This window comes from Bos grunniens, chromosome 5 (assembly GCF_055505025.1).
Source record: "Bos grunniens cultivar Pamir isolate PY7600 chromosome 5, Bosgru_T2T1.0, whole genome shotgun sequence".
NCBI lineage: Eukaryota > Metazoa > Chordata > Mammalia > Artiodactyla > Bovidae > Bos > Bos grunniens.
Window position 1 is genome coordinate 21,773,829 of NC_141169.1, and position 19,956 is coordinate 21,793,784.

General features: G+C 35.2%; 1 protein-coding gene across 2 annotated transcripts in view; it reads right to left on the reverse strand.

Moving 5' to 3' along the window:
- Positions 1 to 631: 631 nt before the first annotated feature.
- The window catches only part of DCN (decorin), a 39,160-nt gene continuing 19,835 nt past the window's right edge, over positions 632 to 19,956 (reverse strand). For both annotated transcript variants that reach the window (XM_086398922.1, XM_086398921.1), the window contains exons 4-8: positions 16,272 to 16,485; positions 15,357 to 15,470; positions 9,581 to 9,674; positions 5,592 to 5,730; positions 632 to 1,349 (exon numbers count right to left, since the gene is read on the reverse strand). In XM_086398922.1, coding sequence (XP_086255048.1) covers positions 1,155 to 1,349; positions 5,592 to 5,730; positions 9,581 to 9,674; positions 15,357 to 15,470; positions 16,272 to 16,485 — 756 coding nt within the window. In that variant the 3' untranslated portion in view covers positions 632 to 1,154. The remainder of the gene's footprint in view (positions 1,350 to 5,591; positions 5,731 to 9,580; positions 9,675 to 15,356; positions 15,471 to 16,271; positions 16,486 to 19,956) is intronic.

Sequence of the window (19,956 nt, forward strand, 5' to 3'; positions counted from 1 at the left end):
TTGATGAGAAACTCTGATAAAGGCTCACCTACTAGCAAGACTGTTTTGTATTTCCCCTCATAGTTTAAACCAGTTTGGGTTGCAGTATTTACAATCAGAAAACATACAAGGTTATAGAAGACATAGACTGTTCTCACGTGTTTGCTTATTAGACATTGATATCACACGCGTACTTTTTGATAAATATTTACTCTTGGTAAAGCAGCCCATTCCCCAGGCTTGTTGAATGATCTGCTTTGATAGCTATTTTTAAATTCGACACAAAAGAATTTATAAAACCGAAGGTTTAGCTAAATGCAGGAAATATTTCTAATACGTCTAGTAAGGACAGAAATGTTTATGTGAGCAGATTGATTATACACAAAGTTTTAAAACGAATTTAGTATCCAGTAACTGAAAATATTCTTTTTTTAGACCAATAAGAAAAAGTCAGTTTTGTGCCTTAGCAGCAGCAGCAGCTTAACACTGAATATAGATTAAGTAAGTTATAATACACAAACATCAAAGGACAGGGGTAGAATACAAACCTGAGAACTTGAAAAGATGTGCTGTTTTTATCAAGAAAGCAATGTCTACTCCCTTCAGAAGATTGAGTTTAGGGAAGATTTAAAATTACACCTTTATACAATAGTAAGTTTAAATGTACTTGTGAATTTATTTTTTTCAAAACAATGACATTAGCAAAAATTTTACATAGCCTGGATTGAATTCACACACTCAAATGAGGCTTTATCAATAATAATATGGATGAATACATTGCTAGACTATGTCAATGGAGCTAATCCCCCGCCGTGAGTTACAGAAGATTGATACCATTTTTATTTGATTCTTTCCGGAAATTAAATGCTCTACTAAAATTGTTTACTCCAAATTTTACATTTAGTGAAACAAGAATATCTGCAATAGCTCAGTTAACATCAATAATAAGCTTCAAAAAAGGATTCTGAAAATGGCAGGCAAAATATTTTTTTATTGTAGGCAATTACTTAAACTGCATATTTGGCTTTATGCATAATAAGTCATGTGGGAAAAACATCCACATTGCAGATAGATTTCCAGTATCTAGTTTTCTTTTTTTTTTGTTTTTTTGTTTTTCTGAGCAATGACATTAATGGGATTTTGCCAGGTTATAAAAATGAGGGTTTTCTTGGGAGCTACTTGTAGTTTCCAAGCTGAACGGCAGCACGCACATAGACACATCGGAAGGTGGATGGCTGGATCTCCCAGTACTGGACTGGGTTGCTGAAAAGGCTCACTCCTGAATAAGAAGCCTTTTTGGTGTTGTATCCGGGTGGGCAGAAGTCGTTAGAGCCGATTGCAGAGATATTGTTGTTGTGAAGGTAGACAACCTGCAACCCCAAATAATGGCACATGGTTATTTTTCTCTAAATATATGGAGACCGTACAGGTGAACACTTAATTCTTTTTTAGCATGCTCATCCTTCAGTTTAAATATCTTAATACTTATCAAACCAAATGTTTGGTTTCTCTCTCCCTTTTTAATCTTGTTTTTCCCTTCCTTAGTCTTCCTTATCTCAGTATATGGCATTTCAGTCTTTCCAGATGACTCAGGCTAAAAACATTGCCATTATCTTTGACTCTCCCTGTCTTATACTCTCTGCCTTACCATCAACAAATCCTGCCAATGTAACCTTAAAAAAACACAAAAACGTGTAATCCAGTTCTTCTCCCCATATCTACTCCTACAACCTTATCCAAAGCCACTATTATCTCCTTCTAAATTATTGAAGCTGCTCTGATCTTCCTGTTTCCTCTTTTGCCTTCTTGAAGTCTGTTCTTTCTTTCTCTTTTCTACCTTCCTACTTTCCTTCCTTCCAACAATTCTTTTAAAAAGTAAGCAAGTTATATCATCCTGCCTCAGTACCCCAGCAGCTTCCCATCTCATGCAGAGTAAAATCTAAAGTTCTCACAATGGCTGGCCATCCTTCTACTCTGAGCTCACCTCCCTTCACCGTTTAGTCCAACCTCCCTGACCTACTCGCTTCTCTTCAACTAGAGCACTGTCCCTCCTCAGGTTGACACACACCACATCCTTCTTTTGCCATAAACTCCAAGGTGTCTGCCAGGCTTACTGACTCATGTAATTCATTTATCCTTACCAAAGAAGTCTTTCTTGACTATCCCATTCTGCTGTTTGCTGTTCCAATTATATTTATTTTTATTCATAGCAATGATCACTATAATTTTTCTGTTTTGCTCCTCTAAAATAAAAGCTCTATGAGGCAGGAAACCTGTTCTGTTTTGTTTGTGACTATATCTCTGGTGTCTGCTAGAACAGAGTAGATGTTCAACAAATATGTGTTGAATGAATAAATGAATGATTTCATGGTTATTTCATAAATTGTATCCACATGGAATATTATGTTTTCAGGGCAAAGATAAAATTATAGACTATTTAAAGAATTAGCCTAAAATAAGGAAGTAATATAGTAAAGTATGAGAGGGTATAGAGTATTAGAATCAGAATTAAAAATCACAAACTCTAAGAAATACTTGAATGTCACTGTATTTGGAATAAGCAGACCTAGAAATTTTTAACAAAGATGTATTCTAAGTTATAAGTACTATTCAATGAATATAATATTATAGTTCATTAGAAATTTTTTTCTGAAATATATTATGGTTATGTTTAAGACAATGGCAATTTGTTCATAGATTTTTTTTTTAGCAAAACTAAATATCAGACTTAAAAAGAAGTTTGAAAATGAGTTTTTACTCCCATTATTTATATGTGAATTCTGAAGAACAGAAGTGATTGATCATAAAACCAAGGCAAAAATATAATGGTAAAGTAATAATTTCTAAAGCAAGCTATAAAATCTATGAGGTCCTTCCTTAAAATAACTGACTTGAAATATTGTTCCACCCACCAGAATATTTGTATTCATATGCTGATTAAGAGTCTTGATTAAGAAAAAGGTTTATGAAGAGAACCATAGATGTCTTACAAAAACAGAAACAAGGGATATTAATATCAAAACAATATCTGTAAGGTGTGTATGTGTGTATGTGTGTATGTGATTCTCAAACTTTGAAAATTTCTTGTTGTCATTTGACAGTCTCCATTGTTTAACAATGATTAAAAAGAAAGGAGAGGTGCTTGGTGAGAGTCTATGGCTAATAGTTAAAATAAGAGAAGGAAATATCAAGACATAAAGCAAGTCTTAGTCTGTGTAAAAAGGAAATTAAATTTCCAAGTCATTATATGAGGTCAATATTTTCTTACAGCCAGACAAAAATCATCACAATAAAGAAAGCTATAGTCATAATATCACATATGAATATAGACAAAAAATTAACAAAATATTAGGAAATTATATATCACAACATATTTAAAAAAGGACTGTTCACCATGGTCAAAACAAAACATGATTTTTCTGAAGGATGTAAAATTTATTTAACTGGAAATCAATTAATATAGCATATTAAAGGAATAAAAGCAAAAATCACATGATCTCAACAGAAAGAGAAAACATTGGGAAAAAACACACATTTATGATAAAAATTTTCAGTAAATTAAAAATCAAAGGAAACATTTTTAACTTGATAAAGAGCACGTACAAAAGACCTATAGTTAGCATCATGCTTAATGACAAAAGGTTGATTGCCCTTGTAAAATAGGGATCAAACAAAGATATCTAATTTCTTTTTTTTTTTTAATTGGAGGTCACACATACCCCAGTGTTCAAAGATGTCTAATTCCATCACTTCTACCAACATTGTACCATAGATTCCAGCCAATGCAATGAAGCAAGAAAAGAAATTTTTAAAATTCAGATAAGAAAGAATAATTAAAATTCTCTTTATTTACAAATTACAAGATCCTGAATGTAGAATATCCAAAGGAATGTATTAAAAGTACTACAATTAAAAATAATTTTAGCACAGGACCCTAGAACTAGGACAGAAGGTAGATGTACAAAAATCTATTGAATTTCTATAAACTAACAAAAAAACTCAAAAATAAAGTTAAAGGAAACCATCCATAACAGCACCAAAAATAACACAAAATTTAGAAATGAACTTAATAAATTGTAAAACTTGCATACTAAAAATGCCAAAATATTGCTGTGAGAAAATAAAGACAAAATAGAGATATTCCATGTTTGTGCATTTGAAGACTTGAAGTTATTACAAGGACAATTCTTTCCTGAATGATCTATAGATTCAACACAATTCCTATTGAAGCCCTGGCAATCTATTTGAGAAGAAATGAACAAGCCGGCCCTAAAATTTGAATGGAATGCAAAGAAACAAGAACAGCCAAAATTTTGAAAACTAAGAACAAGGTTAGAGGAACTTCATTTCTAATTTCTAAATATAATCAGAAGTTAGTTATCAAAAGGTATAGTACTAGCAAAATAAAATGTGGTATATCCATATAATGATGTGCAAGTCATCAATAAAAATGAATGAATTACTGACACATGCTGTGATGTGGATGACCTAAAATTACTCTGATAAGTGAAAGAAGCCAAAAGCCACACCTTGTATGATTACATTTAGAAAAGAAATGTATAGAGAAGACAAAAACAGATTAATGATTCCCTGTGCCTGGGGACGAGATTGAGAACAACTAGAAATAAATATATAAGAGGCCTATTTTGGAGGTAATGAAAATATTCTAAAACTAGATTGTGGTGATAGTTGGATAATTACATAATTTTACTAAAAATATTTGGACTATATGGATATAGAAAAAAAAAAGTAGAGTGGGTGAAACCCCTAAGAGCCTCTAGAAATGCAGTTAATATGAGTACACGGATGCCAACTGGAAATGGGAAACTAAGAGTAAGGTCCTTCTGAATGTGGGGCCCTGGGTAAATGTCCATGAAATTTGCTGATATTCAACAAAGATTTCAAAACGGCATGTTTGATGATATTTTCTCTGTGACCACAGTAAGACACACTATATGTTGAGCTTTTCGTATATACAATCTTTTAAAAATACACAATTTAAATAACATGTTTGTTTAATTTCCTCAAGATCACAATGGAAATCTTATATTGTTATATATGAAATCACTATGACTACTTAAAGTAATAGGCATGACTTACATTTATAGGTTTATGAACTGTAAAGCTCTATTATAGTGAACCACTGAACCATATCTTCTTATCTTTAAGAATACATGATAACTGATAATTTATAGGAAGTTGACTCAGTCACACTGCTAGGTAAACATTGTCTTTTGACCTACAAGATGTTTGTTGAAACTCAAAGTTAAAACTACTATTTTATTTCATATCTATAGATTACAGATGATATCTAACCACTATATATTTGTTACACTGATCTGTATCTTGAAACTACCTTGTTTCATAAAAAATAAATTACATTCTGGAAGCAAGTATTATAGTAATTTCAAGGTAGTAGTCCTAATTTTCAAAAAATTAATACTAATTTAAACCTATATATCTCACAGAACCAGAATGAAAATTCATGTAGAAACATCAAAAATATCTCTCTGCAAAAACATTTCTAAGCAGAACTTCCTGCCTCCAGGCATCCCAGTAGGGATGATTTGCTCCCTAGATATTCCTCACAGTAGGTAGTGGCTTTATGTTACCTGGATGTACTTATGATCGGCCAGCCCACCGGGCACTTTGACAAGCTTGTTGTTGTTCAAATGAAGTTCCCTCAAATGAGGAGTGTTGGCCAAAGAGCCATTGTCAACCGCAGAGATGCTGTTGAAACTCAGTCCCAACCTGCAACAGAAAACAGAAATGAATGGATCCACTGCACATGGATGCCTTCTTACAATAGGAAAGGCATTTTTTTGTTTTGTTTTTGTACTTACTGTTACCTCTGCCTAATGTGATTTTTCCCATACTATTTGAGCTTGGATAGAACCCATTTGTTCTTAAGGTTTCATCTCAGATACAGTCTGCTCCTAGTGAATGCTCATATAGCACCCTGTTGTCACCCTCTTGTAATACTCAAGGGGCTGTGTACTTGTGTGTCTTGCTTTGAGAAAAGTGACTGTCTTGTATATCTGGTACTAACCCAGAGCTTGATGTGATGAAGAGTTGATTGTATAATGAATGCAGTTAACTCAACTGAGGCAAAATGAAAGGGACACTATTACTATCTTGGTCACTTTGTAAATCAAGCAATTGTATTTTTATTGTATAAATTTATTTGTTGTAAATAAAAAGTGAATGTTTGTAATGTCAATAAATCTACCTGCCAGAAAGCTCAACAGAAAATGTGTTTAAAAGAGTCTATCAATGACAATCTGTTACTGTCAGAATATGCCTAGCATCAATATTTCTGGCTTCTGACACTGACCTCTGAGCTATGAGCCTTAGAGCCCTGATCTCTGACCCTGATCTTGCCCCCTCTTCCATTTCTCATACAATGCCACTCAAGGTTCTGGGTTGTATTTTTTTAATTAAATGTTTAACAAGTGGGAGTCTGCAGCTTTGATGTTCCCTCACAGTGCATGCTAGGTCACTTCAGTCATATTCGACTCTCTGTGACCCTATAGACTGGAGCCTGCCAGGCTCTTCTGTCTATGGGACTCTCCAGGTGAAAATACTGGAGTGGGTTGTCATGCCCTCCAGGGGATCTTCAAGACCCAGGGTTTGAACCTGCGGCTCCTGCGTTGCAGGCAGATTCTTTACCACTGAGCCACCACGGAAGCCCTCCCTCACAGTAAATCAGATTCAAAACTCAGAAGAAGCTGACTTGAAGACAGAACCACTGTACCCAACATTCTCAGTATCTGTCAGAACCAGGGTGCTGTCAATCGAAAAGGGCAGAGAGAGATGAGGCAATAAAGTAGTAGAAGAGAACCTGAAAGCTCAAAGGGAGAGAAAGCAGAAGAATTTCTTGAATTTCCGCAAATTTAGTGAAAAAGACTTGGCCGTTTTTGAAGAATGATTCCTGCTTGCCTTCAGTGAGTTGAGATTTTTGAGCCCTTTTGGGATTTAATGTTGGCGTAGGGCTTCCCTGGTGGCTAAGCTGGTAAAGAATCTGCCTGCAATGCAGGAGACCTGGGTTCTATCCCTGGGTTGGGAAGATCCCCTGGAGAAGGGAACTGCTATCCATTTCACTATTCTGGCCTGGAGAATTCCATGGACTGTATAGTCCATGGGATCCGCAAAGAGTTGGACATAACTGAGCAACTTTCACTTTAGGTAACCAAAGTCTTCCAATTTTCATCATGACTTGGTATTTGAAATAACTGAGATTAAACTGTGCTGATTTTAGGCTATTGATAACACAGGTGGCTTGCCTTACTTGTTGATTATCACCCTGGCACCTTGTCTCATAATATTTTGTCTTTCCCTCAGTCTTAAACTTTCATCTGTTTCTGGTCTTTCCTTTTCTATTTCAGAACTTTGACTCCTAGTTCTTACAGCACTCCAAGTCCCATACCTAATTTGGACTAATACATTTCTTAGAATGTAATATTCCTAATAATCTAATTGAAGGAAACTACATTTTCAATGATCAATTTATATTCACTCATCAAATGTTTTTTAGAACCTATTATGTTAAAGACTTTTGTTCTAGGCTAGTGATGGCAGAGGAGACGTGGCTCAAAAACCATGATTCCTTCCATCTAAGAAAATTCCACCTATTAGCAGAGCATATGGTATATATGCTTAATAAGAAAAGGGAAGTTTGCCTGAAAACCACTTTATATTCTTGCAGAGGGATATATAGGATTTTCTCTTTACTTGTTCCTAATAATTAATTGGAATATTTGCAACAATGTTCTGAGATGAGTGGCTGCTTTTTTCTCCTTTTCACAGTTTTGATTTTCAGCACCAATGTACCTCTCATGTTCCAGAATCAGGGAGGAGCAAACAACATAAGGATTTGATGCTTTATGAGATAGATTTTTCTGAACTTGATTCCAAAGAGAAATGTATTTAATCAATTCAAGAATTGAGAAAGTTTGCCTGGCCAGTGAGGCAATTTTCTCTTATTTAATGACTTGAATTCAAAATCTTTTTAAACAAAAATCTTCATTTCTATTGACCTTCTCAAAGTTTATTAGCTCTTTATGCTTCTGTTTGATAAAAAGTATGTGATGTTAATTTTAAAGTGTGGAATCTTAAAGTCTCCATACCACTTTCAGCACAAAATAAACTTACTTTTCTAAAATGGCACAATATTATAAATGATTTACCATGTTTAGAATTTTATACTATTGCCAATCCCTACTACTTATACTCCTCCTGATACTATTGATAATAATCCAATAAAATCCAATAATAATAGCTGTCCTAAGGCTTCCCTGGTAGCTCAGATGGTAAAGTGTCTGCCTACAATGCGGGAACCCAAGTTCAATCGCTGGAGAGGGATTGCAAAGATCCCCTGGAGAAGGAAATGGCAATCCACTCCAGTATTCTTGCCTAGAAAATCCCATGGACTGAGGAGCCTGGTAGGCTACAGTCCATGGGGTCGCAAAGAGTCGGACATGACTGAGCAACTTCATTTTCTTTCAAAGACACTTCTACACAGTGAGAAATGCAATTTATTTTCCTATATTCCTCTCTAGTTAGAGAGGCTTAGTCAACATACAAAGGTAGGTGACACTATTTTGAATATTATTTTCTCCATTCGAGACTAATTAAAATTGCTTTAGATAACGGGTTTCTTATCATTTGAGGCACCAGGGTTATATATTGCAGCTACAGTCACATGCATATATCACCTTCATCCCTCACGCTCCCCTGGGTCACTGGGGGATACGCACAGAAACAGGGGAAAACTGCACTATATATGCATCTGCTTTTATGTATTTCTCAAAGATAAATGATATGCTTTGTATTTATTTATCCATGATGAAATTTATGTGCAAAAAAAGGAGTGAGCCAATTTGGCATAACACTATGCTTCTCAGCAAGGACATCAGCAGTACATGTGAATCAGGAGCAGACTGTTCGTGAAGACAGTTGAAAGGGTCTGCCAACACTCTCTTTTTACTGCTTCGCCAGATTACAAATATAAAAAAAAAATTGAAATTAGGTTAGAAAGCAGAATGGGCATTAATGATCATCTATAAGGAAAAAAAGTTTAGAAGGGTCATAAAAAAATTTTTGAGAGTATATGTAAAGTCCAGAGAGACATTTTAAACTCTTCAGAGAACAGGAGTTAGACAATCACATGATATGTATTCTAATACATGCTGTAAGATGCCCAATATTTTCATGTCCTGGTAGCTTTCATTTTAATACATTTTCAAATTCTGAACACTATGTTATAATTACTTAGACTTCTGTTTGATACAATTAAGTTAGAACATATTGCATGAGAATACGGATATAATCAAATACTTGGTACATATGATATATCTTAATCTAAAAACAGTATGGTATTCATAAAATATAAGGCAGATATTAGTGGACTTATGATAAGTACACTATTTCATTAGTTTTTTTTTAATTTTAAATAATTCAGCAGAAGTTTGTGGTTATTAGTAACAAAAACAAAAATTGTGGTACAGGCAAAAATCAATCATCATGTTTCTAATTCTGAGCATATAGGCACTAATATACTGATCCATTTCACTGATAGAATATTATGAAATAACGTTATTACTTAGCCAAATTATTCAGTCCTTTCAGGCTAGCTGCATCAACTTTGGTGATTTTGTTGCCATCGAGATGTAATTCAGTAAGGGAAGGAGGAAGACCTGAAATATGGAAATACAGGAAGTTAAATTAGCAGAGAAATATAATTAGAGAATGTATGAAGACTTAATGCAGACACATGTCATCAATTTTCCAAATGACATTCAGTTTCAAAGGATTTGCTTTTCATCTTATTCATCAGTTTTGCTTTTCATCTTTTTCCTTCATCCCTTTTACAATAATACATGTTTTCGGAAGTAGTACAAGCCATTTCTACTTTTATCCTAAACTGATTTTAACAAACTGTGTTTGCTATGTAGTAGATTATCATGAAGTAGATTTTTGTCCTAGACACTGTCAGTACAGTTGTAGAAGTGAAGACTTCTCTTCTTTGAATCTCATTAGTTTCTCACAGCTTTGTTAATGGGCTCACACTGCCATTGACAGAGGATAATGACTCTAAAATGAAGCTTTTGGCATTTGAAGTATAAATTAGTAATTATGGATAAGTTCAACCTATAAACAACCTTAATCATGTATTTTCTTACTGAGATTCATTAATAACTAATACTTATATACTGTGCTGGCTCTAGTTTTAATCAATTTTTCCATAAAAACATCAAATGTTTCTGTAACATGATGTGTAGAAAGAGCTTACTTGATCCTTTTAAATTAAGACTGTTTCTTTATACAAGAGGAATACCGAGTCCTATAATCAAGTGATCTGTCATAGGTAGGGCACCTGGGGAAAACCAGCGTATCAGCTAGACCTCTGGATAGTACCTTGTGAATGGCTATGACCTCTGAAAATGTAGTAATGTTAAGTATAAAAGTTTAAATACTATATTTTCATTTCCTCTTGCCATCTGAGGATCTATTATGTTTTTATACAGTTTTTTAAAAACTACATATTGTTCCGTTTATAAGAACAGCAACAACTACAAAGAAAATAGCAAATTGGTTACATGGAGAACTAACATCTGCTTAGCAGATAGGGTTGGTTCTTTGTCTATAATGAATAAAATTGGAAAATCACAGGTTATGTTCGGCTTGAAATTTTCATTACATCCCACTGAACTCAATCAAAACATTCCATTTAATGTAAAAGTTTATTCCATATTTTATTTGAAAATGACTATTAATTTCTCAACAGTAGTATGATTTATGTGGGAGATACCAAAGAAAGGAACTTCTGCTTTACTAACTGTCTGTTATGTGCGGAACACTGAGATTAGCATTTTCCTAACCTAGCTCATGTAAGTTTTTTCAATATATTAATTTATTTTTCATTAATTCTGTTTCACTGATGAAGAAACAGAGATTCACAGTTACCCATTTTGTAGGTTATCTAGCTACTAAGTGGGGACTGTGGTATGCTCCCAGATGGCCAAAGAGAATAACATGCTCTTCACTGAAGAAAATGAAATAACAATGGCATGATTTTTGCAAATAAATGTCAGGAAATCAAAGTCAATAAGGACTAAGGGATTTCAATCACTTTAGTCTCAGAATATATAAATGTGGATTTTTAAAATACTCTCATAAATAAAGCAAGTGAGTACAGAGCAAGGCAGTGAATGTACATCCTTTCTTCCCTGCCACTATGAAAAGGTGTTTTTAAAAATGTAATGTCTCTGGAACAACAATCATCATCACATTCCTCATTCTTACCTCATTTCTAAGTGTCTTCCCTTTGGGACATCAGTTTCCCAAAAGGAAAGTTATGGTAAGTTTCACTGTGAAAGAGAAGTTTGCAATAGGAGGGTCAGATCAGATCAGATCAGTCGCTCAGTCGTGTCCGACTCTTTGTGACCCCATGAATCGCAGCACGCCAGGCCTCCCTGTCCATCACCAACTCCCGGAGTTCACTGAGACTCACATCCATCGAGTCAGTGATGCCATCCAGCCATCTCATCAGAGATCCAAATTTATAGAAAACATCATTAGCCTCTGCCACAGTAGCATTTAGCCAAAGATTCTACACCTGTTACTGCTTTTTCTTTTCCTTTTCCATTTTTAAGATAAAATATATTGAGAGCTTACTTTGGGCCAGATACTGTGTATGTACAAGTCTTATTTATATCTATTAACCCTCACAAATATCCTACAAGAGAGGCGTCACTAATACCACCATTTTATAGGTAGCAAAACTGAGGTTTTAGAAGTGTGGAATAATAAGCCTGAAGTCACAGGATAACTAAATGACTGAGCCAGTCCTCTCACCCAGGAAGGTCTGACTTCACAGTGTGAACATAAATCTATACTCCACTCCACTGCCTTTTGATGTCACTCAGTGAACGGAGATAACATGTGGAAATTAAGACTCCTGGAAAGAGGCTACGTTCAGGTGTAAGGGTACCAGTCTAGGAAAGCTAGACTCTTACATGACACAGGTATAGATATGCACAGGAAGAAGGACTTAAGATGACAGCAGAATGAAATGGTCAAACACATGAGTTACGGCATCAGCCTAGCACAAGCCAGCCGTGCCACTGGCTAGCTTGGAGGCTTTGGTCACAATTTACTTTATGTCTTTCAGATTTATTTTCCTCAATTATAAGACAGGTGTGATAATACTACTTAAAAGGGTCATTTTGAGATTCATATAACAGAAGCCAAGAAAAGCATTTTGCATAATATAACAGAATTCATGAAAAGCATTTGGCATAAGTGCTTAATAAAACTGAGTTATTATGATTTTAATGCTATTAAGAGTTTAATAAATAAAAGCAAGTAGAAAAGATGAGAAAAGAGCCCTCGCATAGTAATAAACAGATATAAGAAATCAAGGAAAACTGATCACTAACTGATGAAACGTGTTATTGAGCTATATTTAGGAGATGTAATTAGAAGGACAGCAAAATCAAAGAATGTGCTTTAATGCAAGTCATCTGGTAGCATGAAGTAATAAAAAATACCTGGACTTTAAATTCAAGCTACTTTACTTTACTTCCTACAGCTCTAAGGCTTTAGAGAATATATATGTATATTCTAAACGTATAGAATATATATGTATATTCTAAATGTATAGAAAAGGCAGAGGAACCAGAGATCAAATTGCCAACATCCGCTGGATCATCAAAAAAGCAAGAGTTCCAGAAAAACATCTATTTCTGCTTTCTTGACTATGCCAAAGCCTTTGACTGTGTGGATCACAATAAACTGTGGAAAATTCTGAAAGAGATGGGAATACCAGACCACCTGACCTGCCTCTTAAGAAATCTGTATGCAGGTCAGGAAGCAACAGTTAGAACTGGACATGGAACAACAGACTGGTTCCAAGTAGGGGGAGGAGTACGTCAAGGCTGTATATTGTCACCCTGCTTATTTAACTTCTATGCAGAGTACATCATGAGAAACGCTGGACTGGAAGAAGCACAAGCTGGAATCAAGATTGCCGGGAGAAATATCAATAACCTCAGATATGCAGATGACACCACCCTTATGGCAGAAAGTGAAGAGGAACTAAAAAGCCTCTTGATGAAAGTGAAAGTGGAGAGTGAAAAAGCTCGCTTAAAGCTCAACATTCAGAAAACAAAGATCATGGCATCCGGTCCCATCACTTCATGGGAAATAGATGGGGAAACAGTGGAAACATTGTCAGACTTTGATTTTTTGGGCTCCAAAATCACTGCAGATGGTGATTGCAGCCATGAAATTAAAAGACGCTTACTCCTTGGAAGGAAAGTTATGACCAACCTAGATAGCATATTCAAAAGCAGAGACATTACTTTGCCAACAAAGGTCCGTCTAGTCGAGGCTATGGTTTTTCCTGTGGTCATGTGTGGATGTGAGAGTTGGACTGTGAAGAAGGCTGAGCGCCAAAGAATTGATGCTTTGAACTGTGGTGTTGGAGAAGACTCTTGAGAGTCCCTTGGACTGCAAGGAGCTTCACCCAGTCCATTCTGAAGGAGATCAGCCCTGCGATTTCTTTGGAAGGAATGATGCTAAAGCTGAAACTCCAGTACTTTGGCCACCTCACGCAAAGAGTTAACTCATTGGAAAAGACTCTGACACTGGGAGGGATTAGGGGCAGGAGGAGAAGGGGACGACAGAGGATGAAATGGCTGGATGGCATCACTGACTCGATGGACATAAGTCTGAGTGAACTCCAGGAGTTGGTGATGGACAGGGAGGCCTGGCGTGCTGCAGTTCATGGAGTCACAAAGAGTCAGACACGACTGAGTGACTGAACTGAACTGGACTGAAATGTAAATTAAAATATATTTACAAATATAAAATCCGTGCACTGGTGATGTAAAAATTACCTATTACCGTGTAACAAGTCAGAGACTCAAAATGAAAGTACTTTGTGAACTATAAATCAATCTCCCTTCATCTATCTATCAGTCTATCATCTGTCTATTGATCTATCATCTGTCTATCTATCATCTATGCCAGTAGTTGCTATCAATGGGTATCAAAAACACTTTGTCGCAAAAATACAATAGAGAGGGCAAGGGGTAGTAAGAACCATCCTATGGACTAAGTACTCTCTAGACCTGAAATTTCAGTAGAAGCACAATAAAGGATAATTGTTTTCTGTGGGCAAGTACCTATATTTTGTATCAATTCAAGAACAAGACATCTAAACTGAGGAAAGGCCAGATTGAGGAGAAAATTTGAGAATACGGAGGAGGCTTTGTGTGACTGAAATAAATACCTGGGACCAGAAAACTGTGAAAATTAGAGAAACTTATTTTTGCTGATTTGTTGGCTTAAAAGCCTCTCCTGACTAAACCTTAGAATGGTGAGCTTATCCCTGTGACTGTGATGATGGCTGTTTACTTGCCTGGCTCTGCTCTAGGCAATAAGCTTCTTGAAGGCAGGCCTATATCCTATTCACTGCCCTTTCTCCATGCTTATACTTTGCCTGAGCTACATGAGTGTTTAAAAAACTTTTAATGAGTAATAGAAGGTAACAGTAACCCACTACTTATTTACCGGCCAGATATTTTTCTATTTATTTAATTTTAAAACAATCCAGTGAAGTGGATACTAATATTATTACCACTTTACAGATTTTACAAATGTGTCATAGATGTTGAATAACTTGTCCAAGATCATATAGCCAATTAGTGACAGTCTGAACTCAAGCAGACTCCAAAATCCACACTCTTTACAACATATAACCACCACTCTTAGAGCGTGACCACTGTGGATCCTGTTATTCAGATGGTAGTGACTAGAATGTCCTCAAATGCAATGGAATTCACTAAGGGATTAGAGACTCAGTAAAAATTGGCTCAATTTCAGATGTTCTTCCACGGTATCATTTTTTAAAACAAAGTACTACAAAAGCAGTCTATTTTTTAAATAACCATAATTTTTTCTTTATGATATCACAATTCTATAATATAAAATCATTGTCTGTTAATTTGCATCTTACATTAGATGTAAGTATCTTTATAGCTGAAAGAGTCTAGCCATCTCTACAGTCAGCCTGGATGGCCCAGTGGCCAGCTAGTTTCACTGAATACTTCAACGGATAGAGAATTTACTAGAAATAATGTTGGCCACTTGAGTCACCGTTCAAATTTTCAAAGACTTTTTTTTTAGTGTCAAAGCCTTTGGATTTAGATATTCAAATTGCTTTGAAGACCCGTGGCTGATTCAAGTCAACGTGTGCCAAAAACCACTACAATACTGTAAAGTAATTAGCTTCCAATTAAAATAAATAAATTAATTTTAAAAAGAATATCAAATGAACAAAATATATATTAAAAAAAAAGAATTTTCATCACCTTGAGGGATGGTAGTTATATTTGTGTCAGCAATGCGGATGTAGGAGAGCTTCTTCATTCCCTGAAAGGCTCCATTTTCAATGCCTGAGCTCTTCAGCGGGTTGGTGCCAAGTTCTACAAATGCAATAAGTGCAAAACTTTTAGAGGACAACCTGAGGAAACTGCAAGCCAGAGTAGTGTCTGCTCAACAAGAAAAAATTTGGATCAATAACAACTTGAGTGAAAATACAGAAGAGAAATTAAAAAGCTTGTGTCTCATAGGGATGGCAAAATGTGGTAAAAGTTTCCCTTATTAAAACAACCAAAAACAGTAACAACAACAAAAGTGATTTAGGAAAAAGTAATAATATGAAAAACAATAACAACAAAATTATTTAAGGTCCATAAACCTGTTTGTCAACAAATCAACAAAAGTGAGTGTTTATAAATCACACTTGTTATGGGGCAATTACTAAGATATATTAAAATACTGTTAAATAATATGAATCTAGCATTTGGTAAGCCAATTATAATATGACATATTTTACCACATACAGAGAAAAACATTACAACACATTATTTAAAGCAAATGATTTATAGATGTTCAGACTAGAATTAATTCCCACAATGTAAAGGTATTCTCCAAATATCTCTAATTAAGCACAGCTTAATTCTATCCTGCATCTTGGGTGCAGTAGGTAGTGTAGCATCAGCCCTAGAGACTTCTTCCTACATTTTCAGATCCTCAAGTCCAAGAATTAAAATTTTGTAAGGCACAGATTCAATACCCATTTCTCCTGGTCCAGCTACTGTTATCTCTACATGCTTTAAGAGCTGTAAATTCTAGCTAATTTACCTTCTTGTAGCTAAAGCTTACTTGTAATCTCTTAAGGTGAACCTTGAATCCTGGTTTTAGAGCTATAAGAATATATGTACCTACGACGATCATCTGGTTCAATCCATTGAACACAGACTTTCGCACTTTGGTGATCTCGTTCTCATGGACACGCAGCTCCTGAAGAGTTTTGGGCATTTTCTCTGGCAATTCCTTCAGTTGATTCTTGGAAAGATAAAGTCGTTCCAATTTCACCAAAGGAGCAAATGCCCCAGGGCTGATTTTGCTAATTTTGTTGTTGATGAGAATCAGTGTCTGTAGATAGTGAACAGAAGCAACATCTTAATTCCAGAACCTTCCACACATAAAATATGTATGTCCAGCAAGTGTGTAATTTCATTCCATTTATGGGACTAGCAGAGAAATCTGCAAAATTAGAAGAAATTGGAAAGAAGTTAAACTGATCTGATTACTTGAAAAGCACATGAGAACCTGAACTTCAGGAGAAAAGGGGAAGAGAAATTTGATAAAAAGCGGATTATACATAGAGAGATATAGCTATTTAATTTTTTAACAATAAATGCTCCAAAATATTGAAATTACTAGAGTGACCTGGAAAGAATCTAGTGCCAACGACATCCATTCTCCAGTCAGTTTTTCAACCTCTAAGTCCGTCCTCATTGGCTGTTGTCATGGAATCCACTACGAAACGGTGGCTCTAATTTATACCACCACCAACACTGCCAGAGAGTAACATTCTCGCAGCCTCGCAGAATTTGATATAATCATTTTCCAAAAGTTTGCAAATCAACACATTATGTTGTAGCTTATTGCTTTACTTTGCACTTTCTTGTCTCTTGAGAGGTTAAAGAAATTTCCTTTTATTTTGTTACCATTAGCTTTATTTTTTGGAGGAAAAGGATTGCTTGGTCACAAAACTTCTCATTTTTCTTAATGTTTAATGTATTTTAATAAATGATTTATGGATACATTATATTTTTCTTCTGTTTCTGCTCATTTTGCACATAATGGTTTTATGTAGTCAAATATGTTAATTTTTTGTAATTTTAAAATGTGTGTTTCTAAGTTCTCTTAATATAAGAAATTATTGGTAATCCATTATTGTTATACTATAGATACTGCTACACCTACTTTTGGACTACCTCAATTATCTTCCAATGATCTGTGTGTATACAGAACCACACTGCATTATATCAACTTGTTGGCATATCATAAAGAATTTAGGATAATTTTATCAAGATCTAAGAAACTTCTATTTTCAATTGTGATTTGTTTTTAGGCAGATGTGAAAATGCAAAGGGGCAAGAAAGGAACAAGAGGAATAGAACAGTGGGAACTTTCCATCTCAAAAATATGACTATTTTTAGAAGGTAATAGCTAGTTTAATAACCCATGGACATTCTCATGTAGTTCACATTATTTGATTAATTAAACCTTATTACAAATAATAAGTTAATAACCTTTTTAACTAATCCTCACTGGTGAATTGTTTGATTAAAATAAAATCCTAGGTAATTTCAGTAACTATTATAGAAAGTTAAAAAAAAAACATGAAGGTTAAAGTCTTAGGAAATTGATATTAATAAGCAAAATGTCCAGAAAAATCAGTAAAAGCCAGAGCTAGAGGAGAGAAGAGAGGACTTGCATCATTTAAAAACAGTCAAAATGGTGGATGCTTAATTGTAAACGCAGGACGTCCTTAATTGCCATCCATGGAAGGAAATTCTGAAAGGCTGATATAATGCATTTAATTATTAAATGCATTAAACCTGGTCTGAAAAATCTGTGTTATTTTATGTTGAATAAAATATTCAACCTATTATGAAACCTATTATGAAGAGTCAACCTGCTGATGTATTACCTGCCATTTTGGGTAATAAAATATTATTTCTTTTACTAGATAATAACTAGACAATGTCTCTACTGGTGAGTATGCTATAGTAATAACTGCTGCTATATTTTGGAGGTGGTGTGACATTTGTCCCCAGTTTTTTCTTCAGTAAAGCAGAAATAATAATAATACCTACAGGGGCTTGTTGTGAGGACTAAAAGTATCAATCATGTATATAGACTGCTTTCTTGCAAAGCAACTTTCAAATAGCATTGTTTGTAGAAAAGGTCTAGTCCAGCAAAAAGAATCTCCACTGAAAAATAAATAAACTACAAATTTTGATCATCATGACATAAAGTGAAGTGTTAGTTGCTCAGTTGTGTCTGACTCTTTGTGACCCCATGGACTATAGCCCTCCGGGCTCTTCTGTCCATGGGATTCTTCAGGCAAGACTGGAGTGGGCTGCCATTCCAGGGAAGCTTCCCGACCCAGGAATTGAACCCAGGTTTCTTGCATTGTAGGTAGATTCTTTTCCAAGACCTGTATAAATTAGAGTTTCATATAAAACAGATACACGTGTGAAAAAAGTTACTCATGTATATATAGTACTGCTGAGAATGGCTAACATTAGTTCTATACACAGGGATAGGTATTTAAGAAAGCATAGTTTATAAAATTATATGGCAAATGTTGATATGGAAAGAAGTGGACTAATTACATTGACTAATGACAAGGCCCAGATAAACCAGAGAAAGAGTCAAAGGTAAACCACATATATTGTTCAGGAGATCAGCTGATGAAAAGAAGAAAGACAGGCAGAAACAGACTATCATTATTTAGATAACGGGCTGAGAGAAGCTGAATTAGGAGGGACACTGTAGCTTGAGGATCAGAAAATGCCCTGAGTGCCATTTAACCTAAAACTGAAGCACAGGCTCAAAAAATCAGAACTACCTACTTCTTTGTAACTAAAGAAAAAGTGATATAGCCTGGTAGTAGGGGAGAGATGATGAAAAAGTGACTGGCAATAGAAATAGGGTGGAAGGAGGAGTAAAAGCATTTTCACCACCTTCGTCAAAGAAAGTAGTCAAAAGACCCTTACTTCCAGTTTTAAGACCAGTAAGTACTGGGAATGTAATGTACAAAAAAAAAAAAAAAAAATGACGACTATAGTGAACACTGCTGTATGGCATGCCTGAACATGGCTAAGAGACTAAATCCTAAAAGTTCTCATCACAAAGAAAACATTTGTTCTTCTTTTTTTTAATATCTATATGAGATGATAGATATAAATTAAACACGCTATGGTAATCATTTCACAATATATGGATGCCAAGTTATTCTGCTGTACTCCTTGAAGTTGTATGAAAGTGAAAGTGTTAGTCGCTCAGTTGACTCTCGGCGACCCTGTGGACTGCAGCCCACCAGGCTCCTCTGTCCACAGATTTCTCAGGCAAGAATAGTGAAATGGGTTGCTATTTCCTTCTCCAGGGGATCCTCCCAACCCAGGGATCGAACCAAGGTCTCCTCCATTGCAGGCAGATTCTTTACTGGCTGAGTCACCAGGGTATCCCTGGTGAAGATATATAGTGCTGTATATTAATTATAGTTCAATAAAATTGAAAGAAAAAATGTTGAAACCCAACTTAATAGTATGTTCAACTTTCCCCAAAGCCACTAATGTAGGGCTCATACTGTACCAGGGGTTGTTTTAAGGAATTTTATTGTTATTATCGTATTTACAGGCAGTTATAAACGTTTGCACAGACTTGAGCCAGACTGCTCCTGAGCTTAGATCTCAAGCTCTGGCTATCATTTGCTGTGTGACAATGAGCAAGTAGCATAACCTCACTGTGTCTGTGTGCCCTCATATGTATTAAGGTGTTATCTAGAGTGTCTACTTCATTAGAATAACTGTAAGAATTAAATAAGTC